The sequence below is a fragment of the Choloepus didactylus genome, chromosome X (genome assembly GCF_015220235.1).
Source record: "Choloepus didactylus isolate mChoDid1 chromosome X, mChoDid1.pri, whole genome shotgun sequence".
Lineage (NCBI taxonomy): Eukaryota > Metazoa > Chordata > Mammalia > Pilosa > Megalonychidae > Choloepus > Choloepus didactylus.
The window spans coordinates 17,348,618-17,364,500 of record NC_051334.1 but is presented as its reverse complement, the minus strand read 5'-3'; the positions used below and the strand labels follow the sequence as shown (position 1 = coordinate 17,364,500).

The window sequence follows — 15,883 nt, the reverse complement described above, 5'->3', positions numbered from 1 at the left end:
CCAGAAAGGACCCAGAACACCACTTCCAGAGTAGCACCAGCCGGACAAGTTCTGCTAAAGCCACAGGGAACGTGCGTTTGGTGAAACCAGGAGTCTGCATTCTGAAATGAGTGAGTAGGCTGAATCCCTTGGCCACGCTGCGGTGTGGGGAAACGGTGGGTTGGTGTTTAAAAAAAAAAAAAAAAAAAAAGCCCGGGAACAGCTGCACATAAGACGGGAGCGGTCTGGACTAACGCCTCAGTGTCTGGGGTGGAGGATACCCCTTCCCACACCCACTGCTGATTGTCTCGGGTCCAGGGAAACAAAGGGGAGACGCACGACTTGCAGCTGTCTCCCCAGCGGGCGGGGCTACTCCTGCCCGGGGCCGAACACACAGCACGGAGCCGAGTCAAGAAACCCAGCCTCGCAGCCGTCACCCCAGTGGGTGGGGCTATTCCTGCCTGGGGCCAAACACACAGCACAGAGCTGAGTCGAGAAACCCAGCCTCCCAGCCGTCACCCCAGTGGGCGGGGCTGCTCCTGCCCGGGGCTGAACACACAGCACAGAGCCCAGCTGAGAAACCCAGCCTCGCAGCCGTCTCCCCAGCAGGCGGGGCTACTCCTGCCCAGGGCCGAACACACAGTACAGAGCTGAGACAAGAAACCCAGCCTGACAGGGAGTCTTTCCCGCAGCACCACTCACACGACACAATATCGGCTGTGGACAGTGGCCTTGAATATACCCACGGCTGACTGTCCTGGAGCTGGGAGAGCGGAGCTGTGCAGAAAGGGGGAAGTTAACGTGTCCCATTCAACCATCTTTGAAGCGGGCTGGGAACGCCCCTACACAGCCCGGTGGCCCAGGGCTTCCCTGGAGGCCGGTGCTCACTTGTGACGTGGCACGGCCCTCCCCCCCTCAGCAGAGGTCCTGGAAAAGCACAGCAGGGAGGGGGGAACTGCTTGAAAATCCCAGGGAACCTACACCAATACCAAGGACTTTTGTGTCAGCGGCAGAGAACAGCCTTAAATCTCTGAGAACACCTGGGAGGTTTGATTATTAAAGCTGCCCTTCCTCCCTAACCGCTCAGGTACACGCCCCTCATTGAGGGCAGACAGCACCGACAACACACCCAAATTAAGTGCACCAATTGGACCCCAAAAGAATCAGACCCCCACATACCACAAAGTTGGGGAGAACTGACTTGAGGGGAATAAGTGACTCACGGACGCCATCTGCTGGTTAGTTAGAGAAAGTGTATGTCACCAAGCTGCAACTCTTAACAAATTAAAGATCAAGTAAAGTAAATGCCAAGAGGCCAAAAACAACAGAAAATCTTAAAGCATATGATAAAACCAGATGACATGGAGAACCCGAACCCAAACGCTCAAATCAAAAGATCCGAAGACACACAGTTCCTGGCAGAATTAATCAAAGAACTACAGACAGGCAATGAGAGCATGGCACGGGATATAAAAGACTTGAAGAAGAGCATGGCACAGAATATAAAAGATAAAGAAGACCCTAGAAGAGCATAAAGAAGATATTGCAAGAGTAAATAAAAAAATAGAAGATCTTATGGAAATTAAAGAAACTGTAGGCCAAATTAAAAAGACTCTGGATACTAATAATACAAGATTAGAGGAAGTTGAACAACAACTCAGCCTCCTCGAGGAGCACAGAACAGAAAATGAAAGAACAAAAGAAAGAATGGGGAAAAAATTGAAAAAATCGAAATGGATCTCAGGGATACGATAGATAAAATAAAACGTCCAAATTTAAGACTCATTGGTGTCCCAGAAGGGGAAGAGAAGGGTAAAGGTCTAGAAAGAGTATTCAAAGGAATTTTTGGGGAAAACTTCCCAAACCTTCTACACAATATAAATACACAAAGCATAAATGCCCAGCGAACTCCAAATAGAATAAATGCAAGCAAACCCACTCCAAGACATATTCTGATCAGACTGTCAAATACTGAAGAGAAGGAGCAAGTTCTGAAAGCAGCAAGAGAAAGGCAATTCACCACATACAAAGGAAACAACATAAGACTAAGTAGTGACTACTCAGCGGCCACCATGGAGGCAAGAAGGCAGTGGCATGACATATTTAAAATTCTGAGAGAGAAAAATTTCCAACCAAGAATACTTTATCCAGCAAAACTCCAAATCTGAGGGAGAGCTTAAATTTTTCACAGACAAATGCTGAGAGTTTGCTAATAAAAGACCTGTCCTACTTCAGATACTAAAGTGAGCCCTACCGACAGAGAAACAAAGAAATGAAAGAGAGATATAGAGACTTTTAACAGACATATATAGAATATTACATCCCAGGTCACTGGGACACACGTTCTTCACTAGTGATCACGGATCTTTCTCCAGAATGGACTGTATGCGGGGACATAAAAACAAGCCTCAATAAAATAAAAAATAAAAAAATGTACTTGTTCAAAGCACATTCTCTGACCACAATGGAATACAAATAGAAGTCAATAACCATCAGAGACTTGGAGAATTCACAAACACCTGAAAGATAAAACTGAGGGGGAGATGAAAACATTCCCGGACAATCAAAAGCTGAGGAACTTCATCACCAGTAGATCAGTCCTAAGCAGGCTGAAAGGAAGGGACACTAAATAATTGACTGAAACCACATGAAGAAATAAAGATTTCCAGTAAAGATCACATGGTAAATATAAAGACCAATACTACTGTATTGTTGATTTATAACTCCACTATTTACTTCCTACAGGATCTAAAATACATAAACTGTAATGATAAATCGGTGGTTTTGGACTCAATGTAAAATATGTAATTCTTGACAAGAACTACATAAAGGTGGGGGAATGGAGGAGTACAGGAACACAGTTTACATGTCCTATTGAAGTTAAGTTGGTATCAAAGAAAAACAAGATTGTTATAGATTTAAGAAGTTAAATTTAAGCCCCATGGTAAACACAAAGAAAGTATCAAAGAATATGACCAAAGAGATGAAAAGTAGAGTAGGGGTTCCAAGAAGTGGGGGAAGGGGCAATGGGGAGTTAAGAAATGAGAGTAGGGGTTTTGGTTTGGGGTGAAGGGAAACTTCTAGAAATGGATGGTTGGAAGGTGATAGCATTGCAACATTGTAAATGTGATTAATCCCACTAATGGAATGCTAGGGAGGGTTGGAATAGGAAGATTTAGGCTATATATATCTTTCCACAATTGAAAAAAAAAAAAAAATAGGACAGTCTAAATAGATGACAATTAAATGCCAAGGATGATCCTGGATGGGATCTGAGGTCGGAGGAGAGAAGGCTCAAAGGGACACAGATGGGACATAAGGAGAAAAAAAAAAAGGAACTATAGAATGTAAGCTTTATATCAATGTTGAATTTCTTGAACTTCTTAGCTGCGTTTAATGAGATTGCATAAAATAATGTTCTTGTCCATGGGAAAGGTATATGTGAATTATATTGTTTGTTCAAAGATATGTGCAGCTTGCTCTCATGTTCAGAGGACAGAGCAATAGATGATGGGTGTCAGGGAGGGAGGGAGAGAGGGAGGGAAAGAAAGAGACAGTGGTGTGACAGGATCTTAAAGGTGATGGATCGGGGTATCGGGGGAGGGGGGTCGGGGTATGATGGAATTCTATGTATGGGGTTTGTACTGTTTTTACAACTGTTCCTGTAAGATTGAACTTATTTCAAAATAAAATTTATTATTAAAGAAAAAAAAATCTGCCAGAGAGTCATGTCAAAGCAGAACCCTTTATAAAAAGGTTGAAGGAAGCTGAAGAGGAGCCTTCTGGTGATAAAGATGACAATATTGAGGGAGCCCAGAGTTGGACCTGTAAAGTGCAACCTCAAGGATGATGACATTGATATTGACACCATGTAAAGTGGTGGCTACAGCCTAGCTTGCAGTTTAATACTGTCCATTTTTCTGCATCATTAGCTGGAAGAGCATGATGTATGTGCAAAAACTGAAGTGGCTTAAACCATGGTACACTTTCTATTACAAGTATTTCACTGTGAGTGTTCTGAAATTAAGTCCAATGTGTTCATTCACCCTGGTGAATATATATATATAGAGATTATATATATATATATATAGTATTTCTTTTTGAAAAACTGGTAGACACATTTAGATCAATTTTTAGTTAGAAAAATGATTTATTTTTAGTCATTCTTACAAAAAATAGATACTGGACAGCAAAAAATAGGAGACTAGGCATGGTGTCCTGATGTCCTGACCTCCCCCTCCCCCAGTTGAAACTTAAACTCTAAGCAGCTTGTCTCATTCAGACAAAACTAGTCTTATTTATATTCACTATTTCTTTTTTTTCCTGCTGGCAGTGGGATCTGCTTACAGGTGACCTGGGATATAGTTAAAGACTGGCATGACCAGTGTGGTCACAGAATCACTGTGTGGTAAATCGTTCTCCATCCTATCATTTCTTTGACTTGTGTTTTGCTTTGGAAATCAGATACTTTTAAACCAAACTAGAAAAGTATAATTTTATTTATTACCCCTGAAACATTTAACAAACATGTTCAAGATGTTTTTAATCAAACCTTTTTAATGAACTAAAATCATATGTCATTCAACTTTCTTATTTCTTACTAGCATGTGGTGAGATCGTTGTAACTGATTCTTGAATTCTTGGAGTGGTGCTTTGATTTTAAATTCAGACACTCTCCTAAGAATAGATTTAATAAGAGCCTTGGCTTTTTGCAGGTCACTCAAGGTTTGTTAAACCAAGGTGTGTGTGTGTGTGTGTTAGTGTGTGTTATAGCTCATGACCAATTTTATCTCTGCCTTTTATCTGTGATCTGTTTGCCCAAGATTTAGCCTGATAAATAAGTTAACTGTTCTGTCTCCAGGAGGCTCAAGTTCAGAAAGTGAGTCAGCAATGTGGGAAGCCTTGGGTGCCGGGAGCCAGGACTTGAGAGCAGGGAAGCTGAGGGACCCTGGGCACGTGTGTCACCTCTTTGCACTTGGCTTCCCCCACCTGCAGAGTGGCGCTGATACTGCCCTGCCTGCCCACAGGGTGGTTCTGAGAGTCCACCAAGATGTCGGCAGCGGCATTTTGTAAATGGCCGAGCCTAAGACCAGTGTAATGATTGATGCTTTTAAAGTAATCTGTGGTCTCTTTTGGGGGGAAAAAAATCTTGATTTCTTATATATAATAAAAATTCCAGTCTGGAATTTAGCATTTAAAAATCTGATGCTAAATTAATGTCTTACATGTCTTAAAAAAATAAAGTGTTGAATATTGTTTTGGTATAAATCCTCAAAGCAAATTCACTGTACTGGCCTGAGTGACAAATGCCAGGCAAAGTTTTTAACTCTGGGTTTGAAACAGTTTTCCTATAACGGAATGTTTTTGTTGAGTAGCAATATTGATCTGTCCTGTTTTAATTGGCACTGAGCAGCCTTTACCCCACCCTTGGTGTTGCCACATGGAAGGGGGGGTTGTACTTGGTGGTGAGGTGGGGGCTCAGGGCATAGCACAGAGTGGGGAGGGAGGGTGGGAGGCCTTTCATCAGATGAAAACTTCATCAACTCAGCAATGAGCTACTCCACCACATTTTAGGTTTCCTAAGAAAATGACCTGCATCCCTGCCCACTGCCCCTTTCCACCACCCCCCTTTGTCCTCCTCGGTTTGTGCCCTTCCCTTTATCAACTGATTATAGCCGTCACCGAGGCCTTGGAACCAGGGTCTATCTTGCCACATCTTGATGGCATCATTATAAAACACTTTTAATTTGGGTGGGTAATAGAGACAAGGGAACAAGGTAGAATGTCAACTTTACTCAGCTGCAGTTGTTACTTTTAACTCCAAGCAAATGTCTGCAGGGAGCAGACTCGGCCATCTGCGGTCAGATGTCCAGGCCAGGCTGTAAAGTGTGTTCCCAGCATCATACATTTTTTCTTTCTTCAGCACAGCCTCTAAAGGGCAAATTTGGGTATGAGAGTCACCTGTTTCAAGTCCCCTCCTAGTTTTTCTTTAGTTCAGTTTTATTGAGATATGTTCACATACCATAGAATCGTTCATGGTGTACAATCAACTGTTCACAGTACCATCATCTAGTTGTGCATTTATCATACCCATCTATTTTTTGAACATTTTCCTTCTACCAGAAAGAATCAGAATAAGAATAAAAAATGAAAATAAAAAAGAACACCCAAATCACCCCCATCCCACCCTATTATTCATTTAGTTTTTGTCCCCATTTTTCTACTCATCCATCCATACACTGGATAAAGGGGGTGTGATCCACAAGGTCTTCACAATCACACTGTCACCCCTTGTAATCTACATTATTATATAATTGTCTTCAGGAGTCCAGACTGCTGGGTTGGAGTTTGGTAGTTTCAGGTATTTACTTCTAGCTATTCCAATACATTAAAGCCTAAGAGGTGTTATCTATATAGTGCATAAGAATGTCCACCAGAGTGACCTCTTGACTCCATTTGAAATCTCTCAGCCACTGAAACTATTTTGTCTCATTTTGCATCCCCCTTTTGGTCAAGAAGATACTCTCAGTCCCATGATGCCGGGTCCACATTCATCCCTGGGAGTCATACTCTGCGTTGCCAGGGAGATTTACACCCCTGGGAGTCGGGTCCCACGTAGTGGGGAGGGCAGCGAGTTCACCTGCCGAGGCAGCTTAGTTAGAGAGAGAGAGAGGGCCACATCTGAGCAACAAAGAGGTTCTCTGGGGGAGACTCTTAGGCACAATTATAAGCAGGTTTAGACTCTGCTTTGCAGTAATGAGCTTCATAAGGGCAGGCCCCAAGATAGAGGGTTCAGCATATCAAACCATCAGTCCTAGATGTTTGTGAGAATATCAGCAACAATCCAGGTGAGGAAGCCCAACACTTCTGCACTTTCCCCTAGCTCCTCAGGGGGCCCTGCATATATATTTTTATTCTCTGCCCAAATTACTTTGGGATGTGTTGCTATTTCACATTAACCTATGCAAACCTACCAGGTCTCACTTCCTTTTCAAAGTTCCATGTAATTGTGGTATTTGAACAAACTGTATGAGTTCAATTGTTTAGGAAATATAGATCCTGTACCAACTAAACATCTCTTCCCTTGGTCTCACATGGAAGTTGAAGTTTTAAGACACAGTCAGTATCATCCTTTACCCTTTGGCCTGATTTGCCTTAGTCCTAACCAGATCTGCTTCATTCATAGCTCTAATTGAAGTCTGGACTCTCTTTCAGCTTTTTTAACAGTTGCTGTATGTGCTAATACTGACATTCATATCTGCCAAGCTCCAGCTCTGAGTTTCAGGTGTCACACAGATACCCAAAGTTCCAGGGATCGATCACGTTATACACAAAGGGATCAGCATCTTGGAATTTGGAGATAGCCATTGCAATTCAGGAATAGATGTGATTACAATATATTCATTCACAGGAATAGATGTGATTCACAGGAAATAGATGTAATTCACAGGAAATAGATGTAATTCACAGGAATAGATGTGATTACAATCTAGGGACCATTACAATAACCATTTCCCTGTTAGGCTATGTTCTAAGATTCAATTCTGAGTTTCCACATTGTAGTTAGTCCACATTGGTGAGGCATTATAGTGCCTGCCTTTATTTCTGGCGTACTTCACTCAAATACTGTGTACAGGATCCATTCACCTCGTTGTGTGTCTCACAGCTTCACTCCTTCTCATAGTTGCTCAATATTCCATTGTATGCATACACCACAGTTCACCCTTCTGTTCCTCAGTCGATGAACCCTTAGGCCACCTCCACCCATTGCAAATCACCCTCATAGTTTTTAAAAAAACTTTTTAGGTGTGACAATGATACTGTGGTTGCTTTTTTTTTTCTTCCCATTTTGTTCTCATCTTTTAGTGATCTATACTGAAATATTGGGAGATGAAATGATCTGGTGTCTGGGAATTGCTTCCAAATAATATGGAAGGGTATGGCATGGGTGGCAGTAAAGATGAAACAAGGCTGGCCGTGAGTTGATGATTGTTGAAGTAGGGAGAGAAGTCTGGGGGTTTCATTATACTATTCTGTCTACTTTTATATATATTTGTAATTCTCCATAATAAATTTTTAAAAAAAACAAACAGAAAACAAAAATCTACCACAGGCTTCCGGTTGCTTCAAGATAGAGGCCAGCCCTCTTGGTGTGGCCTTCAGACCCTTCACCATCTGCTACCTGCTAATCCTTCTAGGTTTATTTCCTGGCATGTTCTGGCCCCATAGAATTATTTGCAGTTGCCCTAACACTTGCAGCCTGTCTTCCCTTTGCACTTGCTGTTTTCTTTTCCTACAATCCTCTCTTCCTTTCCTTTCCATGCTCCCATCCTTAGTCTGATATGCCTTCTTCCTTCTTATGGATCCTCGGGCCACAGACCAAACTCGCCTCCTCCAGGCCTTCCCTGCCCGCCCTCCCCACAGTGGTTCTAACCACCCGCTTCCTTTGTCATCCCCGTTGTATGGATGTGTCTCTGAGGAAAGGACCCTGCTCACATTTCTGTCCGTGGCTTCCAGCACAACGCCTGGCAGGTAGTGGCAGTCACTCAATAAGCGGGTGAGAGGCCAGCCCCCGTGCTTACTGACACCCAGACTCGGCTCTCCCAGCGCCCCTGCACAAAGCCAGCTGTGCCTGGTGACAGCGCACCTCGGCCTTCCTCCTTGTCTCTTCCAGCCCTCATTAAACTCTCCTCTGCGCTATTTCTCTGGGGTTTCCAGTAACTTCCTGAGTTGTGACGGTGTAAGCAAGAAGTTTGGGCACTACATTCCTATAACTCTAGGGCATGTCGTGGGAATCTTCACTCAAGCTTGGAGCTCTTACACCCTCTCCAAAATTAAGGCTTTTGTCATGGTGTCCAGTACTAATAGGCAAATTTAAACATGTTGGTTATTGATGCAATTGGTTGCTCCTCTGTTTTTAATAGGTCCCTACAGGGCACAGTCCCAGGGCAGCATTTTATATATATCATCAAGTTGTAGGTGGACATGTGCACCCAGAGTTATGACAAAGGAGTGCTTGTTGCAGCGGTTTGGAATAAGGAAAAAAAAAAAAAAAAAAACAATCAAAATGTCCATAGATGGGGAGAGTGGATAAAGAAACTGGTCTAGTCATCCTATGATGGAATACGGTACAGAAGGGAAAATGCATAAACTAGAGCTAGACAGACAAATCGAATCACATAGAGTTGAACAAAAAAAGCAAGTAAAAAAATTACATACAGGGTGATGCTATCTATATAAAGTTCAAAGACACACAGAACTAATGTACTGTTCAGAAATTCATACATATACATAATCATAGATAATGCAGATACACGTGCCTACAGGCACACACATAATATACACATATCTGCACACATGCATACATATATAATATATATATAGAGAGAAAAGCAGGGAAATGATAAATACAGAGAGGAGAATAGAGGGTTTCTCGGACCAGGAGGAAAGGAAAGGAGGATGTGTCAGGGAAGGGTGCGTGGGGCTCCTTCGGTATTGGTAACGCTATGTGTGTCTTGGACTGCGTGGTTTTTCATTTCGTTATACTTTATACGTTAGGCTAAATATATTCTTTGGACAGATGATACATTTCATAATGAAAACAACATGAAAAATAAATCTGTCAGCAAGTTCTAGTAAGGGTGTGTCCCTAGCACTTTGAAGAAGGGGCTTTCTGGTTCTTACAGTTCTTCCACATTTCACAGGATAATTGGAATCAGATCTTCCCTCACTTCCCTTTCGCCCAAAAGGCTGATGGTAGAAGTACAGCTCCAGGTAGTTCCGGATTGGCGATGGGCAGGCAATAGATTAGGTGGACACAGCATCTGTCACCCCCGATCCTGTCTTCTTGTCCATCTCAGATGTTGCCATGGTGGACACGAGTGACGTCTCCAGACAGCCTTCCCTCTTCTACCATCTTGGAGTCCGCGAAAGCTTCAACATGGCCAATAATGTGATCCTGTACCATGACACGGATGCCAACACTGCCCTTTCATTGAAGGTAAGGGGCATCAGACACCCTCTCCTGAACGCTTTGTTTTGGGGAGGCAGCATTGTATTTTCAGTTGAAAAGTAACTGTAGCTGAAGAGGTTGGAGAAAAACAATAACAATTTGCTTGTGCAGTTCCTTTCTTCCCACCACGGGTTCTCGCTCCCGCAGGTGACTTCCTGGCTACTGAGCACCTGTGATGCAGGTGTGCATTTGGACATTTCTAGGCTCATTAGGGAAGTGAAGGCAAAAACTCCTGTTAGTTTCTGTTGTCCACATCCCTGAACCTACTGAAGCAGGCACAGCTCTCTGAATCCCTTGATGGACAATTTGATCCAAATCTCCACATCAAAAAAAAAAAAAAAATCACTTCTCAAGTTGGATGATAATACAAAAACATTCAGCAGTTACCAAAAACAGGCAGAAAATTCTAGCACATCTGCTTTTAATGTGTTCTTTTTCCCTAGTCTAAAGCAAAGTAAAACTGAAAACTTGGTATTCATGCTCAACTCAGTAATTATTGAGAATTTTTAAAATATAGTTTTCACAAGTTTAATACAGACTTTTTGGATGGCATGGCATTTTTTTTTTTTTAGTAAGTCAGACTTTACTTTTTCCGTTTTGCAACATTTTTAGTGTAAAAACAAAATACGCTCATTGCAGTTGAGAAATATAAAAATGGTGAAAAAGGAAATAAGCTTCATTCACAATTCCATCACTCAGATACAGACCCTGTTGACATTTTCTGTATGTCTTTCTACATGTAAACATAATCAGAATCATACTCAGGTCATATTCTTCCTTTTCAAATAACATCAACACTTTCCAGTGTCAATGAATATTCTTGCAAATTCATCTCATTAGGCACTCATCCTCTACTCTCAAACCCTTTCACCTTTTTGACTCCAAATCTTCCTTATCCAGGTCTAAATTGAAGCATCACTTCTTCAGGAGTGCTTTTCCTGACCTCCCTTGCTAGAGCAATTCCCATATTAAATGCCCTCCCAGGACCTTAAACATTTGCTTTGTATTAGTTATTAGCTTTTATGTTATTCTTATTTGTGTGTTTTTTTTATTGAGATCTATTCACATACCACACAGTCATACAAAACAAATCATATATTTGATTGTTCACAGTACCATTACGTAGTTGTACGTTCATTACCAAAATCAATCCCCGACACCCTCATTACCACACACTCAAAAATAACCAGAATAATAATTAAAGTGAAAAGGAGCAACTAAAGTAAAAAAGAACACTGGGCGCCCTTGTCTGTTTGTTTGTTTGTTTCGGCATGGCATTTTAAAAATGCTCACATTTGAAAACTGTAAATGTCTGAAGCGAGTTATTCCAAAATTCAATCAATATTGTTGAATATCTCAACATCAGTCAGAAAATCCTAGTATATATTAAATCATTTCTCAGAATAAAAGATTAGTTTTGTTTATAGCAGCACTTCTCACCTTGACTGCACTTCAGCCTCACTTGGAGGGCTTTCTAAAATCCTAGTGTCCATGCCACACATCAGACCAGTTACTCTAGAATCTTTGGGCCCCAGGCATTGGGGTTTTGTTTTTGTTTTTTTTGTTTTGTTTTTTTGAGAGGAAATTCACATAGTGTAAAATCAACCATTTTGAAGTAGACAATTCAGTGGCATTTAGTACATTTGCAGTCACCACCTCTATCAAGTTCCAAAACATTTTTATCACCCCATAAGGAGCCCCGTACCCATTAAATAGTCTCTCCCTGTTCCCCGCCTTCCCTCAGCCTCTGGCAGCCATGAATCTGCTTTCCGTTTCTATGGATTGGCCTGTTCTGGACACTCCATATAAATAATCATATGATAAGTGGTCTTTTGTCTTTGGCTTTTACTTAGCATCCTGTTTTCAAGGTCCATCTGTATTGTAGCATGTATCCAAACTTCATTCCTTTTTCTGGCTGAACAATGTTCCATTGTACAGATATGTTTATCCATTCATTAGTTGATGGACATCTGGGTTGTTTTCACCTTTTGGTTATTGTGGATAATGCTATGAACAGGTGCATACAAATGTTTGAACACCTGTCTTCAGTTCTTTGGGGTGTACACCTAAGAGGAGAATTGCTGGGTCATATGGTAATTCTACATTCATTGGGATTTTTTAACCCCCTCAGTGTGCAGCCAAGATTGAAAACCAGTGGTTTAGAGTGTCAGCCTTCATGGACATCTTTCCTAAATGTCCAGATCCCTCAGGATTAATATCACTAATATTTAAATAGCATAATTTTGTGGTGCCAAAGTTGGACGTTTTGGGTGGGTTTTCTTCAAATTTAATATTAAGATTCTCTGGCTTCTGAATTGATTTGGAATTATTTCCTGGTAGAAACACTATCTGTTTCAAATGTGCAACCTGAATGTGTTATAAATTACAGACACTTTGCATAGAAGTATAATCTGTAATTAAAGCACAGTGCTGTATTTTAAGCAATTCATAGGACAGCGAAAGAAGAGACTGTTTTACTCTTGTACTTTAAATTGTAGAAGAGTTTCCAAAAGCTATAAATCAATCTAAATTACTTACATACTTAGGTATTGATTTTTTTTCTTGTACTGATTTTCACTGCAGTAGTTATGCTTATAAATATTTAGAACTTAGAAAATAGAAGTTAATAGTCTACACTTTCATATTTTAATAGAAACATGACATTAGAATGTGTGGGGTTTTTTTCCATTTCAATACATTTTCCCCCTCAGTCATGTCTTAATGAAGTTCTCTGGGAAGTGCTATGACCTAGATAAAAATTTTAATTTTAATGATATGGAAAAATATTGTCTAAAATGGAAATGGGTAGTCAGTTACATCTAGTACCAGAAGAAACCATCTGCATTTATCAGCAGAAAATAGAAATCTCAGTATATATCAAACTTGTTTTGTAGGGCAGCTCTGTTTAATTATGTTTTCTTTTTTGGGCAACTGTTTGTTTTCAGTGCTTAGATGATACAGCCAATGGCTGTATAAACATCATGCTAAGTTAACAGATTAAAGTTGTCGTCATTGAATTTGAGCATTCCTAGATGATTCTAATGGGGTGTCGGGAATCTGTAGGAAGGCCTACTAGGGGTGGCCAGTAGCCTTTGCATTGATTAATTGAAGCCACACTTACTAGGACTCGCTGGGCACCAGGCCTGAGGATTCCGTGGTGATTCCCAGAACTTCCTTGCTGTCGCTGGCATTCCGATAGTCGAGATGCTGGGCATTCAGAGGTCCCAAACTTGAATCTTGCAATACCTTTTAGGCAAAAACATTACCCCTGCTATGGGAAAATCCTTATAAACATAAATGCCCCCCCCCCACCGCAAGTTGCAAAACTAACCAATTATGATAGGTTTTCCTTAGAATATGAATTTTACAATTCCCAGGGGTTCATCCTACTTGCAGCTGTTTTCAGGTGATTGGTTCTTGTTCGAAGGTGGGGGCTGGATGATGGGGTAAAAGTTCTGGCTAAATGCTTATGGAAATGAACTGTTTTGAAAAAAGCTGTAATCATCTTTTCTTTTTCTTTTCAGGATATGGTAATGCAGAAAAACACAGTATTACCTTTTCAGATTTTTGGCCTCAATCGTGAAATAGTAAATTGTTTGCCTGAAAAATAACACAGAGAGCAAAGTTATTTCTAACGTGGCCAGTTATGTTTCTAAGGAGGACAGCTAAGACCCTCTACCCCTGCACCTGCCAACCAGCTCAGGCCTCACTCAGCCATTGAGGGTGTTGGGCAGAAGGCAAAGTCAGGCAAAGGGGCGTTCTTTATTACTCACGATGGTTTTGAGCCTGGCACCATCTACACATCTCCTTCTGAGCTGGGGTGGTGGTTCTGTGAACCATCAAGATTCTTTTCCTGGAGCCACCAAAGTTCCTCTAACAATGGAGGAGCCTGAACTTGTATCCCAATTAATATAGGCACCTAGCCTGAAGTTCCCTGCCACAAACTGAGAAGTGGATGAAATTCCGCTTCATTTTGTCCCAATGTGGCTTAAAAGTTCCTGCAACTATACAGTAATAGCCACATTTGATTGGATATTATAATAAAACCCCCACTCTAAAAATATGCTAATAAAATCAGTGTCCTTGGAAATCATCCCAAGGTTATCCTGTACTTTTGAATGACCACCCTCCCCCCAAGCTGCCACAGCCCCCCCCACCACCACCACCTATGGCGGTATGATTTTAGAAACTGGCCCAGACTAAGGACAGGCCCTTTGCCCCCCCTCCTTTGGGCTTCGGCCTCCTGCCCACTGACACTTCTAAAGGAAAAGGGCCTCCAGCCTCTTTTCCTATTCCAATTGGAGTTCTACAGGAAGAGGGACTCCAAGGAAAGAAGGGCCCAGGAGGCCACGCTCTCTCAAGGGTGCCCTGTGCAGGGGAGCGCGGGAGCTTTTCTTCTTTCCCAGAAGGCCCTTCCCTGGCTTTGCCAGGACCACAGCAGACTCAGAAGCTTTGATTCTCCTCCCCTTAAGCCAGAGAAGGAAGTTCTAGAAATAATGCGAATGGTGTCCTTTATGTAATTACCATTGGAGAAAGAAAGCAAGTGAGGCCATTTTTGTGTAGAGCATGGATTTAACAAGGAGCCTTGTAAAATAAGTCATCAAGATGTTTTCAGTGTCGCTCTAAAAAGAACTGGGAAGATATTTCACTTCATTTTGATTTTATATATTGATGGTGTCCATTAATGGGGGTCTTTCCTGTTCTTTCTAAATCTTGATTTCTTAAATTAGCTCCCTCATGGAGACACATGGGGTGCGGTTGAAGGAGCGTGGGTCTGAGGGCCAGGGGGCACAAGGTGGTGGTCCCAATCCCCCTAGCCTCAGTCCCTTCATAGAGAAAATGAGCTGGTTGAACTCTGTCATTTCATAGAGACCTTCCAGGACCCCATGTCTGTGGTTCTAGATTTGTTGCACAAGTGAAAAGATGTAACTTGGATTTAATGCAAGGAATGTCTATGAAAAGGTTATTCCTTTGGTTCCTTGAAAAGTCAACCATAGAATTACCATTCCACTTACAGATATATGCCCCAAAGATTTGAAAGCACAGACTGAAACAGATATTTGTATACCAGTGTTCATAGCAGCATTATTCACAATAGCCCAAAAGTGGAAACATCCCAAGTGACAGATGACTAGATAAACAAAATGTAGCCTATTCATACAATGGAATATTACTTGGCCATAAAAAGGAATGAATCTCTGATACATACTACAACATGGATGAATTTTGAAAACATTGTGCTAAGTGAAAGGAGCCTGACACATAAGGATGAATACCATATGATCCCACTTATATAAAGTGTCTGGAATAAGCAAATTTGTAGAAACAGAAAGTAGATTAGAGGTTTCCAGGGGCTGGGGGAGGGGAATTGGTGGTTATTGCTTAATGGTTACGGAGTTTCTGTTTGGGGGGGATGAAAAAGTTTTGGCAGTGGATAGTGGGGACAGTAGCGCAACATTGTGAATGCAATTGATGCCACTGAATTGCCAATCCCAAAATGGTTACAATGGCAAATTTCATTTTATATGCTACAACAATAATTTTTTTAAAAAAGTTATTCCTTAAAACAAGAGCTACATTAGGGCAAAGAGCAAGAGAGAAAACTTTTTCTTTTTCCATTCTGACTGCTGGGTCTATCAGATTAGAAATCTCCTTGTCCTCTGGGAGACGTAGTGTCATTCTGATACGATTCTACTACATATGCCCTCATTCTGGTGCATCTCCCCCCCCCCCTTCACACCCGGGAATTCCTTAATGTTCTAGGTAATTCTAAGTATACCTTGGCACCATTCTCCCTCAGTCATTTTTGTTGTTGTTTGTTTTATAAGGAATAAACTTATTCCAAAGGATTTGGCAACTATTCCCTCTGCTGTACCTGGCAGTACTTTAGAA

General features: G+C 41.5%; 1 protein-coding gene across 1 annotated transcript in view; it reads left to right on the top strand.

Annotated features, from left to right (window-relative positions):
- The window catches only part of MAP3K15 (mitogen-activated protein kinase kinase kinase 15), a 204,892-nt gene that overhangs the window by 17,030 nt on the left and 171,979 nt on the right, over nucleotides 1-15,883 (top strand). The window contains 1 exon segment of the mRNA XM_037820970.1: nucleotides 9,840-9,979. Coding sequence (XP_037676898.1) covers nucleotides 9,840-9,979 — 140 coding nt within the window.